At 37.7% G+C, this 17046-nt stretch overlaps 3 protein-coding genes and 2 non-coding genes across 5 annotated transcripts; 4 read left to right on the forward strand and 1 right to left on the reverse strand.

Annotated features, from left to right (window-relative positions):
• The first annotated feature begins 1989 nt into the window (after window positions 1-1989).
• On the forward strand, window positions 1990-5070 carry LOC130748061 (UDP-D-apiose/UDP-D-xylose synthase 2). The gene is made up of 9 exons (XM_057601149.1): window positions 1990-2400; window positions 2547-2639; window positions 2756-2863; window positions 3363-3477; window positions 3566-3699; window positions 3790-3891; window positions 4018-4110; window positions 4214-4349; window positions 4575-5070. Exons 1-9 carry the CDS (start codon window positions 2134-2136, stop codon window positions 4685-4687), a joined length of 1161 nt encoding a protein of 386 aa, XP_057457132.1. The 5' UTR covers window positions 1990-2133; the 3' UTR covers window positions 4688-5070.
• A 437-nt stretch (window positions 5071-5507) lies between these two features.
• TRNAR-UCU (transfer RNA arginine (anticodon UCU)) lies at window positions 5508-5580 on the reverse strand. Its single transcript has one exon. It is a non-coding gene; the product is annotated as a tRNA-Arg (tRNA).
• A 1492-nt stretch (window positions 5581-7072) lies between these two features.
• LOC130748062 (BTB/POZ domain-containing protein At3g44820) lies at window positions 7073-11531 on the forward strand. Its single transcript, XM_057601150.1, has 4 exons — window positions 7073-7691; window positions 7852-7921; window positions 8936-10150; window positions 10243-11531. Exons 1-4 carry the CDS (start codon window positions 7642-7644, stop codon window positions 10810-10812), a joined length of 1905 nt encoding a protein of 634 aa, XP_057457133.1. The 5' UTR covers window positions 7073-7641; the 3' UTR covers window positions 10813-11531.
• A 1219-nt stretch (window positions 11532-12750) lies between these two features.
• TRNAS-GCU (transfer RNA serine (anticodon GCU)) lies at window positions 12751-12832 on the forward strand. The gene has a single exon. It is a non-coding gene; the product is annotated as a tRNA-Ser (tRNA).
• Window positions 12833-12954: 122 nt separating this feature from the next.
• Window positions 12955-17046, forward strand: LOC130748510 (protein RETICULATA-RELATED 1, chloroplastic). The gene is made up of 7 exons (XM_057601740.1): window positions 12955-13517; window positions 13605-13703; window positions 13826-14046; window positions 14910-14979; window positions 15193-15272; window positions 15593-15657; window positions 16442-17046. The coding sequence occupies exons 1-7, from the start codon at window positions 13065-13067 to the stop codon at window positions 16633-16635; spliced, it is 1182 nt and encodes a 393-aa protein (XP_057457723.1). The 5' UTR covers window positions 12955-13064; the 3' UTR covers window positions 16636-17046.

Raw genomic sequence — 17046 nt, forward strand, 5'->3', positions numbered from 1 at the left:
TTGTGGAACTGGCGTTCCTGTGCACTGCCTAGCAAGATGGCCATAGCAGCCACAATTCGAGCATAAGAGGTGCAATCCCTCATATTCAATGTTATACCAAACACCACGTAACCCAACCCTACCAAGAACTGGTTTGTTTAAATCAATTTCAACGCAAACTCGCGCATACTTCCCCCTTTGCATATCCACGGTGTTCATGTCTACCCGGATGGGGGTACCAACAGCAGATGCTAACGTAACAAGAATACTCTCATCATAAAATTGGAAACCAAGGCCCGGTATACGTATCCAAACCGCTGGATCAAAAATGTAAACTTCCTTCAAGAAAGATTATATAGTAATAGTAATTCACTACTAAAACTATAATGACCAAAATCTCATGTAAAATATATGGATCAAAACCAGTGATATCAGACTCGGACCGGTGATCGACTCGGTCGAGGCACTGGGTCAATGAGTCAATGGTTCAACCACTGGGTCACTGGTTGAACCGTTTGACTCGGTTGACAATAAAAAAAAATTCAAAATACCATAACAATAAAACATACAAGGTTCCATTATTTTCCAATGTTTTATGTATATGGGCCTGTGTATTTCAACTATATCCTTTGTAACCGTTTGGGCTTTGCCCTTTCAATAACCAACCTTTGACCAAAGTGCCTAGCAGTTGTTTTTTTTTTTCTTTTCAATAGTGCCTGCCAGTTGTTAAAATGTAATGCATTGAAAAAAGTAAAGTAAACAACATATATTTCTGTAAAGTAGCTTTAGAAACAGATCTGGATCCGTATGTTTTCATCCATTTACAAACCTTGCTAAGTTTCAACCGATTGTTCGTGTGTGCAGCAAGCTTGCCTCTCAAAACTGAAAGAAACCCAGAAAGCATAGTAGACAGATGATCAGTTTGCCCACAAATCCCTCCTCCTTCCTCCCACACCCCTCTCCCCTCAACTATTTTGCCAACGGAGCCAAGCCATCATATCATAAAAATTAGCAATGAACCTGAACGTGATTGAAACAGGAGCTAAGCTTAAAATAGGAAGGAGAAGCAGCTCACCAGGAAGAAGAAGCTGTGAACCGTGAACCGTGAGCAAGGCGTGGTGGAGCGGCGGCGGGCCACGGCTACAGGCGGTGGAGCGGCGGCGGCGGCGAAGGCTTGGAAGTTGGAAGCCGCGATGAGGAAGAATGGGTGAAGGAAGTGGTGAACCACTGAAGTCTGAACCGTGAACGTGAGTTTGAAACCCTACTCCTGAAGGGCTGAAACGACAGTGTTTTGTTCTGTTTTACAATTTGTGTTTTCTGGTTTTTTTTTTAAATAGCGAACCGGTTCAACCGTAAGGACTGAGTCACTGGTTTTTTGACTGAACCGGCCGGTTTTTTCCGGTTCGCAGCGAGTGGATTGCATGGCCGATCCGATGCTCGGCTCGAACCGACTTAGGGTCCGGTTCCCGGCTCAACCGGTCGAACCGGCCGGTTTGAGCCGAGTTTTATAACACTGATCAAAACTACGATTAATTCAATATTTTATGTTGACAATTAACAAGTATACAGTCTTGAAAGTAATGCTAGAACCTGTAACAATATTTTATTGAATGTCAAAAAAATAAAAAAAGAGATGGAAGATTGGAATCCCAAGTGGCCACATTCTTCTTCAAGACAAACAATAGCCTTATAATACACAGCTCATGAATCATGGATCACTACTATAATAAACAAGAATCACATGAAACAAACCAAAATCTTTCCATAACAGCACACACTTATTTTCTTCCTAACATATCACACCATTGGCAAAGATGTGACTAATCATTTAAAACTCTGAGATTACATTATTTATGTGAATAAAAATTCTCCCAACAAATATTTATCTATACACATCGTTCATAAATCAAATTCTAAACTAGATGCTTATAAAGTTCGACTATCTATACGATGCTCTAATCATAAATTAAATTAAATACCTTGCGTGCAAAAATCAAATATCGATAATAGCAGTGAGTGAGTGACAGTAGAAAGAAACCAAAGAATCACAGGTGGGAGAGCAAGCACCACTTCTTTATATTCACACCACAATCTCCTTCATTTTCCCACCACCATCTTCTTCTTCTTCTTCTTCTCTGCATTGTTGTTCTTGCCATGGCTGCGCGTGTGGATCTCGATGGCAACCCCATCAAGCCATTGACCATTTGCATGATCGGCGCCGGAGGCTTCATCGGATCCCACCTCTGCGAGAAGCTCATGTCGGAGACGCCGCACAAGGTGCTCGCTCTCGATGTCTACAGTGACAAGATCAAGCACCTCTTGGAGCCTGACACGCTCCCTTGGGCTGGTCGCATCCACTTCCATCGCCTCAACATCAAGCACGATTCTAGGCTTGAAGGTCTCATCAAGATGTCAGATCTGGTTCGTTTTCCTTCCTACCCATCTCGATTTTTCATCACCATTTCTCATTCTGTCATCTGGGTCTCCCTCAAAATTCTCTCTTTCTCGCTGATTTTCTCTCTATCAATTCTGGGTTTCCCTCAAAATTGTGTGTTTTTTTCTTGCAGACTATTAATCTCGCTGCAATATGCACTCCTGCTGATTACAACACTCGTCCTTTGGACACCATTTACAGCAATTTCATTGATGCTCTTCCTGTGGTACGTGTTCTTATCTTACCTTCTCTCAATTTTGGAGTCAAAGGTTCACTTATTGTGGTTGTTGCTATGTTGTGGTGTGGAAGAATTTGATTGATGTAGAGGATTTTTGGTTTCAGGCGAAGTACTGTTCGGAAAACAACAAGCGTCTCATTCATTTTTCTACTTGTGAAGTGTATGGGAAAACAATTGGAAGCTTTCTTCCTAAGGATAGCCCACTTCGTCAGGTGAGCTTTCATTTTCCCTGTTGCATGTTACTTCAGATCCGTGGTTAAACAATGATCCGTTACTTTTGGAATGTGTCGGTGGTTAGTGGTTACCCCATTTCACCCCAACCATATGAGATCACCTGGTTTCATGATGGTAAATGCATGCATGTGTGCCTTATAAACATAGAACTTGATTGATATTAGCATTTGGTATGTGTATTATAGGACAATCAACAATGTGAAATGTCATCACATATTGAGAGATTTACATATATGGTTCTTCTTAGTTTCTTTAGGAATTGTTTCTTAATTTCCTTTGAAGTATTTACTATTAGAGACTGTGGATCTTTTTGAACAACAGGTCCTCTTTGTCTTTCTGCCTTTTTCCCCCCTTTTGCTGCTGCCATTGCTTTTATGTTAGGCTTTAGGAGTTAACTGCTTCTTTTTGGTAGTGAAGTTCTTTGGTTTCTTCGTTTTGGTAATGAGCTAAATTATTTTATTTCCAATGCTGTGTTAGGATCCTGCATATTATGTTCTTAAAGAAGATGAGTCCCCTTGCATTTTTGGTTCAATTGAAAAGCAGAGATGGTCCTATGCTTGTGCAAAGCAGTTGATTGAGAGGCTGATTTACGGTTAGCTAATTTTATTTCATTTGATTTTTTGGTGGATTTATCTGTTTCCGAGCCCTGACTTATCTCTTTTACATTCCATCATTGACAGCTGAGGGTGCTGAAAATGGCATGGAGTTCACAATTGTGAGACCTTTTAATTGGATCGGACCAAGAATGGATTTCATTCCTGGCATTGATGGTCCAAGTGAGGGTGTTCCCAGGGTTCTTGCATGCTTTAGCAATGTCAGTCTACTTTTCTATTAAGCTTGTGTACATTTCAGTCAAATTCTTTGAATACCAGCTCTAAGATTTGGCTCTTTTCCTTTCCTGCAGAACCTCCTCCGCCGAGAGCCCCTCAAGCTTGTGGATGGTGGCGAATCCCAGAGGACTTTCATTTATATTAAGGACGCTATTGAAGCTGTCTTATTGATGATTGTAGGTTCTCATATCCAATGCTTTACAATACTTTTTTCAATTTCAAATTATGTGGTTGCGGAAGTTAATCTTTGAAGTATTGTTCTTATTTGTTGATCCACTAAACATGCTATGGCCTTTTAACAGGAAAATCCTGCCAGGGCAAATGGGCACATTTTTAATGTGGGTAACCCACACAATGAGGTTACAGTTAGGCAGCTTGCTGAAATGATGACTAAGGTTAGATAATTAAGTATTTTTTTATTGTTTCACCCTTTCATTTAGAACCTCAGCATGTTATTTAGTGGCATTTCATATATTAATTTCCTTTAAATTCTCGCAGGTTTATTCAAAGGTAAGTGAAGAAGCTCCTTTGGAAAATCCTGCAATAGATGTGAGCTCCAAAGAATTTTATGGTGAGGGGTATGACGATAGTGACAAGAGAATTCCTGACATGACCATAATTAACAAGCAACTTGGTAGGTTCCCTCGTTAACTATACCATACTTATAGCATGTTTGGATCAACTTCTATGTTCTCATGATCAATTTTGAAACCCTGTAACTAGTCACATAAGCTTTTCACCAGAGTTGGTTTTAACTTTAGGAGTCAATTGCGGAAGAATTTCCAAACATGCACTTAGACCATAAGATTGTTAACATTCTAACATTCTTTACCTGTTTATCTTGTTGTCTCTTTTTCAGGCTGGAATCCTAAGACCTCACTTTGGGACCTTCTTGAATCTACTCTAACTTATCAGCATAGGACTTATGCTGAAGCCATTAAGAAGGCAATAGCAAAACCAGTTGCAAGCTAAGCTTACATGGTGATGTTAATGGAGTGTTTGGCCCATGGGGGCACTGAAATATAGTTTACTTGTTGATTTTACATAAATGGTAATTGTCCCAGTTGGTTTTGGCAGCCAATAGCCCACGCCCACGTCTCTTTTTTATTACATGTTTATGGAGAAATAGTAATTTATCAAGGGCAATCTTGTGCTTTTGCTATGTAATTTTCATGCAAAGCTTCTTGCTATACATGTTTAGAGACCCTTGTAATGTTTAGAGACCCTTCTACAAGGAAAGATATTTTTTTGTATGGTAGGGATGTGTCGGTCATTCCTTCAGTTGTAACATTTGCCATATGTTTCCTACATAATTTGTCATTGATTTATTTTATGGATTATTTTTTGTATCAAAATGTTTTCCTCTAGTAATTTGTACAAGTTCCACCAACCTTCATTCTCAACAAAATAATTAAAAATAAAACAGTGTTGATCTATCCTAGTTAAAAATCACTGGCCTAGACTTCAGTCAGATAATTTTGTACTTGAGGACTTGGAGTGCATTTATATGAAAGTAAAAATCAATAGAATCTGTCCGTAGAAACTAAACATGAGAGGATAATATATGATTTCTATAGATAAAATATAAAGATTAGTAGTTGTTTTTGGATGAGATGTTAGTTTTATTTTTAAGTATTCTGAAATGAAGAATTAAATTTTGAGAATAGTGACTATTAAAGAATATATAATTTGAAGCAGGTACTGACTTATGTTTGGTTGAAATTAGTGAACTTACAAAATGAAAACGTTTAAATAAAAAACAAAAAGGAATGGGTGAAAAGAAATTTAAATACACGCCCGGTGGGACTCGAACCCACAATCGCCTGATTAGAAGTCAGATGCCTTATCCATTAGGCCACGGGCGCTTGTTGATATAAAATTTGGGTTTTCAGAAATAAAATTTATTTACCATTCATTACCCCTCCAATCAATTTAGAAACTGAGTAAGTGACAAAGGAAAATATTGATAAATGTTAGTTATAAATTATAATGATGATAATGATGCAATGAAAGTTAAGAGAGATTAAATCTTTGTTTGATTACAAATGTTTTGTATGAAAATGGAAAAATAACACATTTTGAAAATTATACAATCTTTGAAAATGATAAGATTAAATCCGAGAGTTACCTGACGCCACTTACATGAAAAATGAATAATAATCTCAATGAAAACAATGCAACAAACAATACCAAAAACATACATGAGTATAGTACTTAAGAAGGCCAGCAATTCCATACAATGTATTTTAACATGTTTTTCATGACTAATAATGTAATAAAAACAATGAATTATACAAATTTCTCAACAACAAGCTACATTATATATAATGATGTTTATGAAGTTACTTCCTTCAATTGTACAAATGAGAATGTTCTAAGGAAAGTGAAGTTTTATTGCATATGTTCCTTGAACAGAAATGAAATGAAGGCTTATCATGACCAATGTTCCCTTGTTTGTTTTAGTGGTAATAGTGGTCCCCCCCCCCCTCCAAACCCTTTTGACCCCTTCCATTATTCATGTTCACCCAATGATCAATGGCCATTTTAATTAAACAAAAATATATTAATGAGTCCTAAAACATATGTAATGTTTTGTTACATATGACCTTAGAAGATTTTTATTAAATTTTATCCTCAGTCCTTTCAAGTCCGAAGTTTCTAAAGCATTTAAACTTTTTTTTTTTTTTTGAACATAAAAAGCATTTAAACTTACACATGGTACCTTTTGTTTATGGTTATTAGTTGGTCCTACTCACCTAACGGCCGTGCCCACAAAACAAACCCTCCTCACTCATTTGTAAGGTAATAGAAAAATAGCACTCCCTTACTATTAACAGTCAATTTCTCTTCAAAAAAAATTGTATATTTGAGTTTCACTGTCAATGTGAGAAATATATTAACGAGCGATTTATAACTTCTATAAGGATTAATGATGCATTCACACCTCATTTTTTTAACAATCTTATTTTCACGCATTTTTCTTTCTATCTCTTTTTACATTTTCTATCAAATTGCAAATCATATCACTAATTTCTCTCATTTCTCTTTCTATTTACATCTTGAGAAAATTAGATATCTACGCAACATTATTCTAATTCCTTCTATAGGTAATCTAAGGTCCCAAAAGGATACCCTGATCCGTGTGATAACCGAAATCGAATCCACCTAAATTTTTCCTTCATATGAAAAAAAAGTTATAGAAAAAATGAAAGCCACTCATGTTGTGGTTAGTTGGACCAAAGTTGCTGAGTGCAGGCCAAAGAATAATAAATAACCCAAAAATTAAAAAAAACTTTAATTGGGAAAGTGGGAAAACAGAGTGTGACTGATGAGAAGGGGGACAAAAAAAGAGTTCCACGACACATCACACTCATTTATTGACCTTGTAATGTTCTTCTTAACCCCAACGACGCTCCTCACAATGTTGTTGTTTCTTTTCTTATCTCTTCCATTCATTCATGATTCCCCAACATCATTTGATCATGCTTTTGTTTATTAAGACACTCACTGCCGCTCCTTTTTCTTTTTCGAATTTGCTTTTACTTCACCATCACCATCACCATTCACCGCTTCATTCAACCGTCGTGATCGCTGCCAGCGTCATTTTCTGTTCCATTTTTAATTCAAACCTTGTTGTTCCTTTCCTATGATTGCTCTTCTCTGAGCTTTGTGTTCTCTTTGTACTACACTTTGGTTGTTGGGTTTTTTTCCATATTTAAACTAGTAAAGAGTAAAGACACACTGTTGTTGCTGTTGTTGTTGTTGTTGTTGTTGGGTATTCTGATTCTCTTTTTCTTTTTTGCTGTCTACCCTTTTTCTCTTTTGTCCCCCCATGTGTTCTCTTATGCAAGAGGCAACGATTTAGGCCAAAAAATGCTGTTGGGGTGGTAGAGTAACAATAAAAATTGAGTCTTTTCCTGTTGACCATGGCTCCAGCTGGGAAGCTTTCTGGGTTTCATCGAGAAGGCGATGATTGGTATTGCCTCTATCAAAAGTTTCTGTTTTGAATTTCAATTTTGAATTTTTTGTTCAGCTGATTAATGGGTGGAGTCCAGCTCAGACATGCATTTCTGTAGTTTTGAAAGAGATGTTTGAAGTTTGATGGGATGCTTTTTTTTGGTTTGTGGTTTTGGTAGGTTCTGTGATACTGGATTGCCAAGTGATATTGCTGTTTCCATTGAGGGTGTCACTTTCCATCTTCATAAGGTATGTGGCTGTGTCCTCCTTTCTCAATTGTTCTCTTCTCTCCACCAAATGGTGAAATAGTTGTTGGCCTGTAATTTTTGTGGTTCTAGTTTATCCTACTACTTTTTGCTGTTTTGTGCAGTTTGGTCCAACACAATTAATATGTTTATGCTTTTGCTTTTGCTGTTAGTATGTTCCATCTTTATTGTTTAAGTGTAGATACTAAGCATCCTTCTTCACATAAGGGAGCTGCATTCTTAATTTCACTAGACACAATAATTCTCTGTACAATAAATAATAATACCAGTTTATCCATAACCTTGTGGATCTTCCTATGCTGGAACCTATTTGTATGGTTCTCAAAGGCTGTGGCCTATCTTGTTTTTGATTTACTTTAAGGCTTAAATATTGAAATTCCTGCATCTTAGTCTTAGTTGAGATAAGGTAGGGACAGGCCTATCTTAAATTCTTAAATGTGGACTGTATTTCAATTCATCTGGTGTTCATATGATGACTATAAAAGATTGCTTTTAGATGATTGGTTGTATCTTGGTGTGTGCGTCCATCGGTGCAGACTTGTAATTAATGGTGCTTGACATAGCAGTTAGTAATCAAACTAAATTTTTTTTCTAGTTTTGCCAAAGGCATCATCATCTATGCTGATGTATTAAACAAAACAACTTCAGACACATTTGATTCACAAAATTTGCTGTTTTGGAAGTTATGCTGCTAGATGAGGTCTATGACATGCCGTAAACTCTTGTTCCTGCTGTGTCATTTATTTTTCTAGGTCCTCCCTCTCAACAGACTCAATAGGAAAAAGAAAGTGTTTTGAGAGAGCGGAGAAAATTTACCTGGGAGCTGGTGTTTCCCACATTTCAATTTTGACTTCATGCGTAAATGCGCAGTTAAATAACAGACATTTCTGTAGTACAAAATTTGATTTTATGTCAGTGGTACTGTTATGCTTTTGTTATGAAAAATTATTAGTTATACTGTATTTGAGTTTGAGTAAGATTTTCCATGGAACTGCAGTTCCCTCTTGTATCAAAATGTGGAAAAATTGCTCGGGCACATGAAAAGTCCAAGAATACCCATGAGGAGACACTCGCAATGGTGCTGGAAGAATTTCCTGGTGGTTCGGACACTTTCTTATTTGTGGCCAAATTCTGTTATGGGTTTCGTGTGGAACTGACTGCGAAAAATGCAGTTCTGGTCCATTGCGCTGCAGAGTACCTGGAAATGACAGATGAATTTGGAGAAGATAACTTGTTGTCGAAATCAGAGAGCTTTTTCCATAAAAATATACTGCGCAACTGGAAAGATTGCATTTTGGCTCTCCAAAGTTCCGAGCCTGTTCTACCAAGAGCTGAAAGTCTTCATTTAGTGGGCAAGTGTTTAAATGCTCTATCTATGATGGCTTGTACTGACCCAAGTTTGTTTGGATGGCCCATGATGATGTACGGGAGTTTTCAGAGCCCTGGTGGAAGCATTCTTTGGAATGGTATAAACACCGGTGCTAGAATTCGGAGCGCAGAATCTGATTGGTGGTTCGAAGACATCTCATATCTCAGTGTGAGTTTGTTTGAGAGGCTTATTAAGACGATGCAAGCGAGAGGTATAAGACCTGAAAACCTGGCAGGTGCCATCATGTACTATTCTAGAAAGCACTTGCCCGGTCTGAGTCGGTGGCAGGGTGGCCAAGGCGGCAAAACCCGGACAGTTGTGAGTTTCAGCTTGACGCCTGCTACTACTGTTGATCAGAGGGTTCTGTTGGAAAGCATTGAAAAGCTTCTTCCTGAAAAGAAGGGAAGATCCTTTTGTTGCTTCCTACTTGGACTTCTAAGAGTGGCTTTGATATTGAATGTCAGTCAAACTTGCAAGGATTCTTTAGAGAGGAGGATAGGGATGCAATTGGAACTGGCAACTTTAGATAGTCTTCTGATTCCTACGTATTCAGATTCTGATGCATTATATAACACAGACTGTATTGAACATATAGTCCAGCATTTTATACGTGCAGAATCAAATTTAACTGCCTTTTCTCCTTCATCACTTGACCAGCATGCGTCGTCTCCTTCATCTGAATCATCCAAAAAAGTGGCAAAGTTGATAGATAGCTACATTGCAGAAATTGCTTCTGATGTTAATTTAAAACCAGGAAAGATACGCGCTCTTGCAGAGGGACTCCCCGAGTCATCAAGATTATTGCACGACGGACTTTACAGGGCACTGGACATATATTTCAAGGTTTGATTTTCCTGAGCTACATTTTTACTCAATGGTTTATTGCGATCACGGATGGTTACTTTGATGACTAATTATGTTGTGATATTGTTCAGGCCCATCCTTGGCTCTCTGATAAAGAGAAGGAAGAACTATGCAACATCATTGACTACAGAAAACTCTCAATCCATGCTTGTGCCCATGCGTCGCAAAACGACAGGTTGCCCCTCAGGGTTGTTCTTCAGGTGCTGTTCTTTGAACAGCTGAATTTGAGAACAGCATTAACTGGATGTCTCAATGCATTGGATGGTGAAATTGCTCCAGCAGCTCCTGTTCGTGCAACTGCCTTAGGTGACACGGCAGGCGAAATTGTACAGAGGGACGGATGGGTGACCGTTTCGCGCGAAAACCAGGTTTTAAAGGTGGACATGGATCGGATGAGCTCTAGAGTTGGAGAACTTGAAGAAGAATTCAGCAAAATAAAGCTAGAAATGAAAACTGTGGCCAAATCCCACAGTTCTCAGGGTTCTCCTCGATTTTTTGGGAGGAAATTTGGGTGTAAGCTTGTTCCTAGATCTTCAGATGCTCAACCAGAATCCCTTGACCGCTCCGTGTCCACACCAAGAGCATCAGTTGAACAAGCACGTCGATCCCATAATTCGAAACACAGGGGAAGTTTTTCTTGAGTATCAAGAAACAAGAGCTACTCTTCATTTTATTTATCCATAGTTTCATACATAGCAGCAGTGTTGTGTGGTTTAGATTTTTTGTACCGAGGGAAAGGGAAGGAAAATGTTTCTTAACCCATTATGCCTTTTTTTATTTCACTAGTTTGTGCATATCTGAACGTTTTCCATTTCTTTCCCTCGTGTAAAGATGGTTGTATTGTGTAGGAAATTTCACATGTTGTCCTGTTTGTCTGGGGAGTAATTCATGTAATTGTCCATATAGATATATTCTTCATTCTGACTTTTGAGATGTTGACAGTGGAAGATGTTATGTGAAGTTCACCATTGTCATTGTCATCTGAGAAAATCATATAGGTGCAAAGCGGGTACACACAGGTTGGAGCTCAGATATGCACCTAACTGACCATGAAGTGCATGTTTGGATGCACGTGAACGGTGAAACTAAAACCACATATAGACATAAGGACTTCCCTTAGCTTTTGCGACTGTTCATCATGATTTTGGTTCATCATGATTTTCCACCGTGTATTTGAAGATGCACGAAGTCACTACTTGTGATACTAGCATAGTTTCTTTTATAGATGGTAGTGTATAGTTGTGACATTTGTGTAATTTCATTATCTAGGACAAAAACACATGTGGTATGATACTAGTTGACATTTTTTCGGAGTATACAGTGAGGTCCATTTCATACTGAAAGAGTCATGATTCTTGCAGGCTACATCTTTATTATAGCACAGCAAACACCAAAAGAAACAAATCTGAACTCCCATGCTTGTTGACATTTGTGTGGTCTTTTCTCCTTTGTCACTGTTAGAGCCGGCAATTTGGAGTTATGATGTTGGCTAGTTCTTGTATTTTTTAAACTAAGTTGAAAATATTTTTCTGATAATATACACCGATAAACTAGATAAAATACATAAACCTAATGATTACTGTCTACTTGGAGACCGACAAGTTAGCCTTAGGGCTGGTTGAAAAATGTGTTGAGCTAGGTTTACTCACTTTTTGACGAGTAAAAAATGTAACTCGGTTAAAAAAGACAAAAAGAAAGAGAAAATAATGTAAAATATATATATATATATATATATATATATTAGGAAAAAAAAGTTACATTTTGATGTTTAATTTCAAATTTTAAAATAGTATACAAAATAAAGTGGGTTGAATGAGCAAACCTACCTAGATCAAGCCTACTTTGTTTCATGAGCTAATTGAGCTGGGGTCATATTAGCTCGGGAAAATATGAACATGTTGTTTTTACCAACCTAACCCACCGTCGAGTCGGATTGGGTAGGGTTAGCTCACAAGCTAAAGCTCATATAAGAGGCTCTTGATCATAGGTTGGTGGTGTGGAGTTGGAGCATAGGCGAATTGAACGTTGTGGGTCTAGATTGGACATGGAAATGTAGATCAGATCAAGTTGGCGATATCACGTGCACATCATATTTAGTTGTGATTGCAATGATGGTGACTAATGATTGCAATCAGTGGTGTCACCGCCTCACCGTTGAGTGGTTGTCTCTCTATTAGTAGCGATCGACTAAATTAACACTTGTATGTGATGGTGGGAAGTTGGTGCTAGTGAGAGGTTAGACACGCGCGAAGTTGAAAGAACAAATCGAGCGTGGTTGAGTGAGTTAAGTTTATGACGTAAGCAACTCTCTATTGTATCTTATAATTCGATTAAGTATGAAATATGTATAATTAAATTCATGCACATCATCAGATCATGTATTATGTCTTTAAACTACTTGATTCTTTGACATTACTAGACATGTCTCTAACAATTCTTTTTGTGTACAATAGTAATACTCATATTCTTGTGTATAATTATTTTTGGTAAAGAGAAGTATAAAATGAGGAGTTCTCATTTATTTTAAAGTTCGGCAAAATACATTAATATAGATACTATACGAGGTCTTCTTCAACAACGACGCTTTGGCCGAGTGGTTAAGGCGTGTGCCTGCTAAGTACATGGGGTTTCCCCGCGAGAGTTCGAATCTCTCAGGCGTCGTTTTCTTTTTTTTTTTTTCATTTATTTTCTAGGGACGAAAAACATAAAAATGTATTTTACAGGGACTAAAAGTTTATTTAACCCTTTCAATTTTTTTTTTTTCAAATTTTTCATTCTTCTATGATTCCTTCTGATTCCAACATTTTTCGTTCGTTTTGCAACTCCTTCTCCTTCTCTGGTGGCGGCACTGCAACTGCAAACAACCACCGCCATCACCACCACCACCACCACCATGCCATTCTCTTCACTCACCTTCACCCTCTCCAACTCCTCCACCACACCCACATGGACCACCGCGAATCAACCCACTCCACCATTCCACACTCTTCAACCCACCCCACCACAAACCTTCTCCATCTCCCTCCACAAACCGCACCTTTTCAGGATCCACTGCACCAAACCAGATCCACTCGCCCCGTTACCTAAACACGATCCTACGTTTCAGCCCGCAATTGGCGGAAACGACGACAACAACAACGGCGGCGATGGCAGCGGAGGTGGCGGCGGTGATGAAGGGTCAGGAGGCGGCGACGACGGTGATGAGGAATTCGGACCGTTGTTGAACTTTGAAGCGGTTATGAAGGAAACTGAAGCTCGGGGTGTGAAGTTGCCTTCTGATATGGCAGAAGCTGCGAAGAGCACAGGCATTAGGGAAATGTTTCTTCAACGTTACTTGGAATTGCAGGTGGGTTTTCTCAAAGTTGAGATTCTTCTTTTTTTGGTTTCATGTTTGAATTTTTGTTCACTGATTGTGTGTGCTTAACCATTTCAGGGTTCTTCTTGGCCACTGTCTTTTCTGATTGAGCATTGTTCTATGCTGAGAAATCGAATGCTAGCTGACCCTTCTTTTCTTTTTAAAGTTGGAACCGAGGTTTGTTTGCGGTTATGGTTATGAATATGAACTTGATCATGTGCTGTTTAGCAATTTTGTGTGTGTTGAGGATTGGATGTGCTGAGCAAATTAGTTGTTTGTCACTGATTTGGCTTGTGCAGATTGTTATAGACTCTTGTTGTGCAACTTTTGCGGAGGTTCAGAAAAGAGGCAAGGATTTCTGGGCTGAGTTTGAGTTGTATGCTGCTGATCTTCTGGTTGGGGTGGCTGTTGATATTGCTTTGGTTGGTCTGTTGGCACCGTATGCTCGAATCGGCAAGCCTTCTGTGTCAAAAGGTTTACTTGGACGATTTCAACATGCTTGTGCAGCCCTTCCTAGCAGGTCAGTGTCTGCCTGCAAATATGTAGAACGATTGAGAATTATATTATTTTCTCTATCATTTTTACTGCAATGTTTTTGTTCTCCTTCATTTGGACTAATAAAACAAGTAAAACTTGATCTGATACACACACTATCATTTTTTCTTCAAACTAAAAAACCTATGAAGATGGTGTAAGTGTAACAGTTTTGGCATATAAATGACTTTACACCTCAAGTTACTATTGAGCTCTGCTGATCAGCCTGAATTGATGAATTATTTTCCATTGTACTTTTCAAGCCTCAACCACCTGGAGCCATTAGAACTTTTTTCAATTGACTATTTTAGAGCAGGCCGGGTCAAGCTTTTATAAGAGCAAACTGGTTGGCGGATTGACATATAATTGTTGCCACAACCAGATGCTAAATTTTGGAAAGGATGGAATATGCTTTGAATTCAATAGTGCTATCCCGATAGATCAAATGTTTCAGACTTTCAGCAATATCCAGCACTCATTATTGGTGTATTTGCTACATCTAGGCTGAATTTTGTTTTCTATTCAATGTCACCATTTTCATTTATCTTTGGTGTATGCAAACCATTTATTCTGTGTAATTGTATGTAGAAGCAGACATTAATTAACAATTCAAGTCTTTAATTGAGATCCCTTGTATTCTTGTTAGTGAAGCTCCTTGTATTCCTGTAATTCTGAAGAATGGTACTACAAGGAAACCCTGGGAATAAGTGAATAACTTTCTCCCGTCCTTAATTTGTGCCTAGCAAATTTTTTGTTGACTTAAAATTGATAATAAACTTCTCCATGCTTTTCAGAGATGAAGATGAATGTGTAATTATTGTGTGATACTAAATTATAACTTGAATGCAGTGTTTTTGAAGCTCAAAGACCAGGATGTAAATTCTCTGTGAAGCAGCGTATTGCCACATACTTCTACAAGGTGCCGTGTGTTCTGAAACTTCATAATTATTTAATTGTATGACAGAAAAAAGTCATAAAAGTTATCTATACAACAATAGCATCAAATTTGATTGCATGTGATAGAGACATAGAGTGCTTCCATTTTTTTTGGTGTTAGTTATGTTGTCTTTGTTTAATATTTTACTTTAATTTTGTTTCTAGTCAAAATTTATTCCTGACCTTCTGTGTTCAGGGTGCCTTGTATGGATCAGTTGGATTTGGATGTGGTATAATTGGTCAAGGAATTGCTAATGCAATCATGAATGCCAAAAGGTATGCCTACTCGTGTGTCCGGATAGAGGGCTTCTTTTGTTTAATTTTAGTATAGATATGTCTTATCGACTAATTCCTTGGTTAGCTGCATTATTTTGGTCCTGTTTGGATACGGACCAAATAGCACTTACTGAAGCTTATTCAGCGCATTTTTTTAGTAGAGAAGCTCCAGTAAGCCGTATCCAAACGGGCTCTTTATCATAATTGCTTGATTTTTTTGTTATAAGATTATGAAAAGAAATATTCAAATGCTTTTTTTATTATGGGGACCAATTTTTTTTCTTTTGTAAATTACTAAAGGAATATTATATTTAAAACAGGAGCATTAGCAAATCTGAAGAGGACATACCTATACCTCCTCTTCTGCAAAGTGCTGCTCTTTGGGGTAAGTTTCAATCTGTTATTCAAAATTTCTGTCTCCTGTTTTTTTATGCTTTATTCTTCAACATTTGATAAAACATATCTGAATAGTATTCTGTTTTGTTCAGTTTCTTGAGTTAGCTCTGTTTTATTGAGGGACAGGGAATTTATAAAGCACGAATCTTAATTTCAAAATGGCAACAAAAAAACAGTTTCATATTAATGTTGTTTTTAGCACCTTTTTATTGAAAAAATGTTGTTTCTATAATTTGCAAGGAAGTTTTTCTTTTTCTTTTTCCGACCTGCTCACAAGAAGCACATAAAGTAGAGCACCATCTTCTGTTGTTATTTACTTGTTGAATAGAAGATATAAACCTTATTGCCTTTGAGCTTAGTTGTTGCATTATTACCTTTGAGATGAAAGAGAGAAAAAGAAGAAAAGAGGGGCTAGATAATTTGTGTTAGTTTCACATACATGACATAGAGATTTGGCTCCTTTAAAAGTGAGAGGGTCACTTATTGTAAAGTAAGTAGTGATAAACGTTGATTAAGAAATTAATGGTTGAGATTGTGATTATACACTTACAGATGTATCAAAAACTATGAAGTTCTGTAAATTTCAACTATTAATTTATGAATTAACGGTTGTGATGACTTACTCTGCTATTTAAAGCCACTCATTTACCTTAGAGGAGCTAAGTCTAGTATGCTGGGGTCATCTTAACTGATCCAATAGTAGCTGAGGAATGGAAATAGTGTTAGGGTTATCGCCATGTTATAATTTGCTTACTTGGTTTTCACCCTATCAGGTTTCTTTCTTGCTGTCTCATCCAACACGCGTTATCAGATTATTAATGGACTGGAAAGCCTTGTCGAAGCATCTCCGGTTGCGAAGAAGGTTCCACTTGTTGCAATGGCTTTCACTGTCGGCGTGCGATTCGGTAACAACATCTATGGCGGTATGCAGTTCGTAGACTGGGCCAAATGGAGTGGCGTACAATAAGTGCCCTTGTTTTCACTTCCCAGTCATTGTTTGGAGTTTTCATCCAAATTTGGGGCTAGCAAAGGTTCTTATTCAAATTAAGAAGGAAAGCTCCCATCATTTTTTTTCATCTGTTGAGCATCCGTTGTGTGATGAAAAGAGGATCATAGCCATCCACTCATGCCCGCTTTTTCTTCTCTACAACTTCATTTCTTCTTTTCGATTTTCGACATCATTATTATGTAACTTAGTTGTTTCAGATTTGATCTAGAGGTATTAGGCTTCATTTAACTGGGCATGGTCTTAAGTTATCAAATTCATCTATTTGGGTACTGTTAGCATGGGAAAAGATAACTTCAAAACCCAAAAAAAGCATGGGGAAAGATATTTTGCAATCTTTTTTGGAGTAAAATTAGCCATTATTCTCATCAA

The sequence above is a fragment of the Lotus japonicus genome, chromosome 3, assembly GCF_012489685.1.
Source record: "Lotus japonicus ecotype B-129 chromosome 3, LjGifu_v1.2".
In the NCBI taxonomy this organism is placed as follows: domain Eukaryota; kingdom Viridiplantae; phylum Streptophyta; class Magnoliopsida; order Fabales; family Fabaceae; genus Lotus; species Lotus japonicus.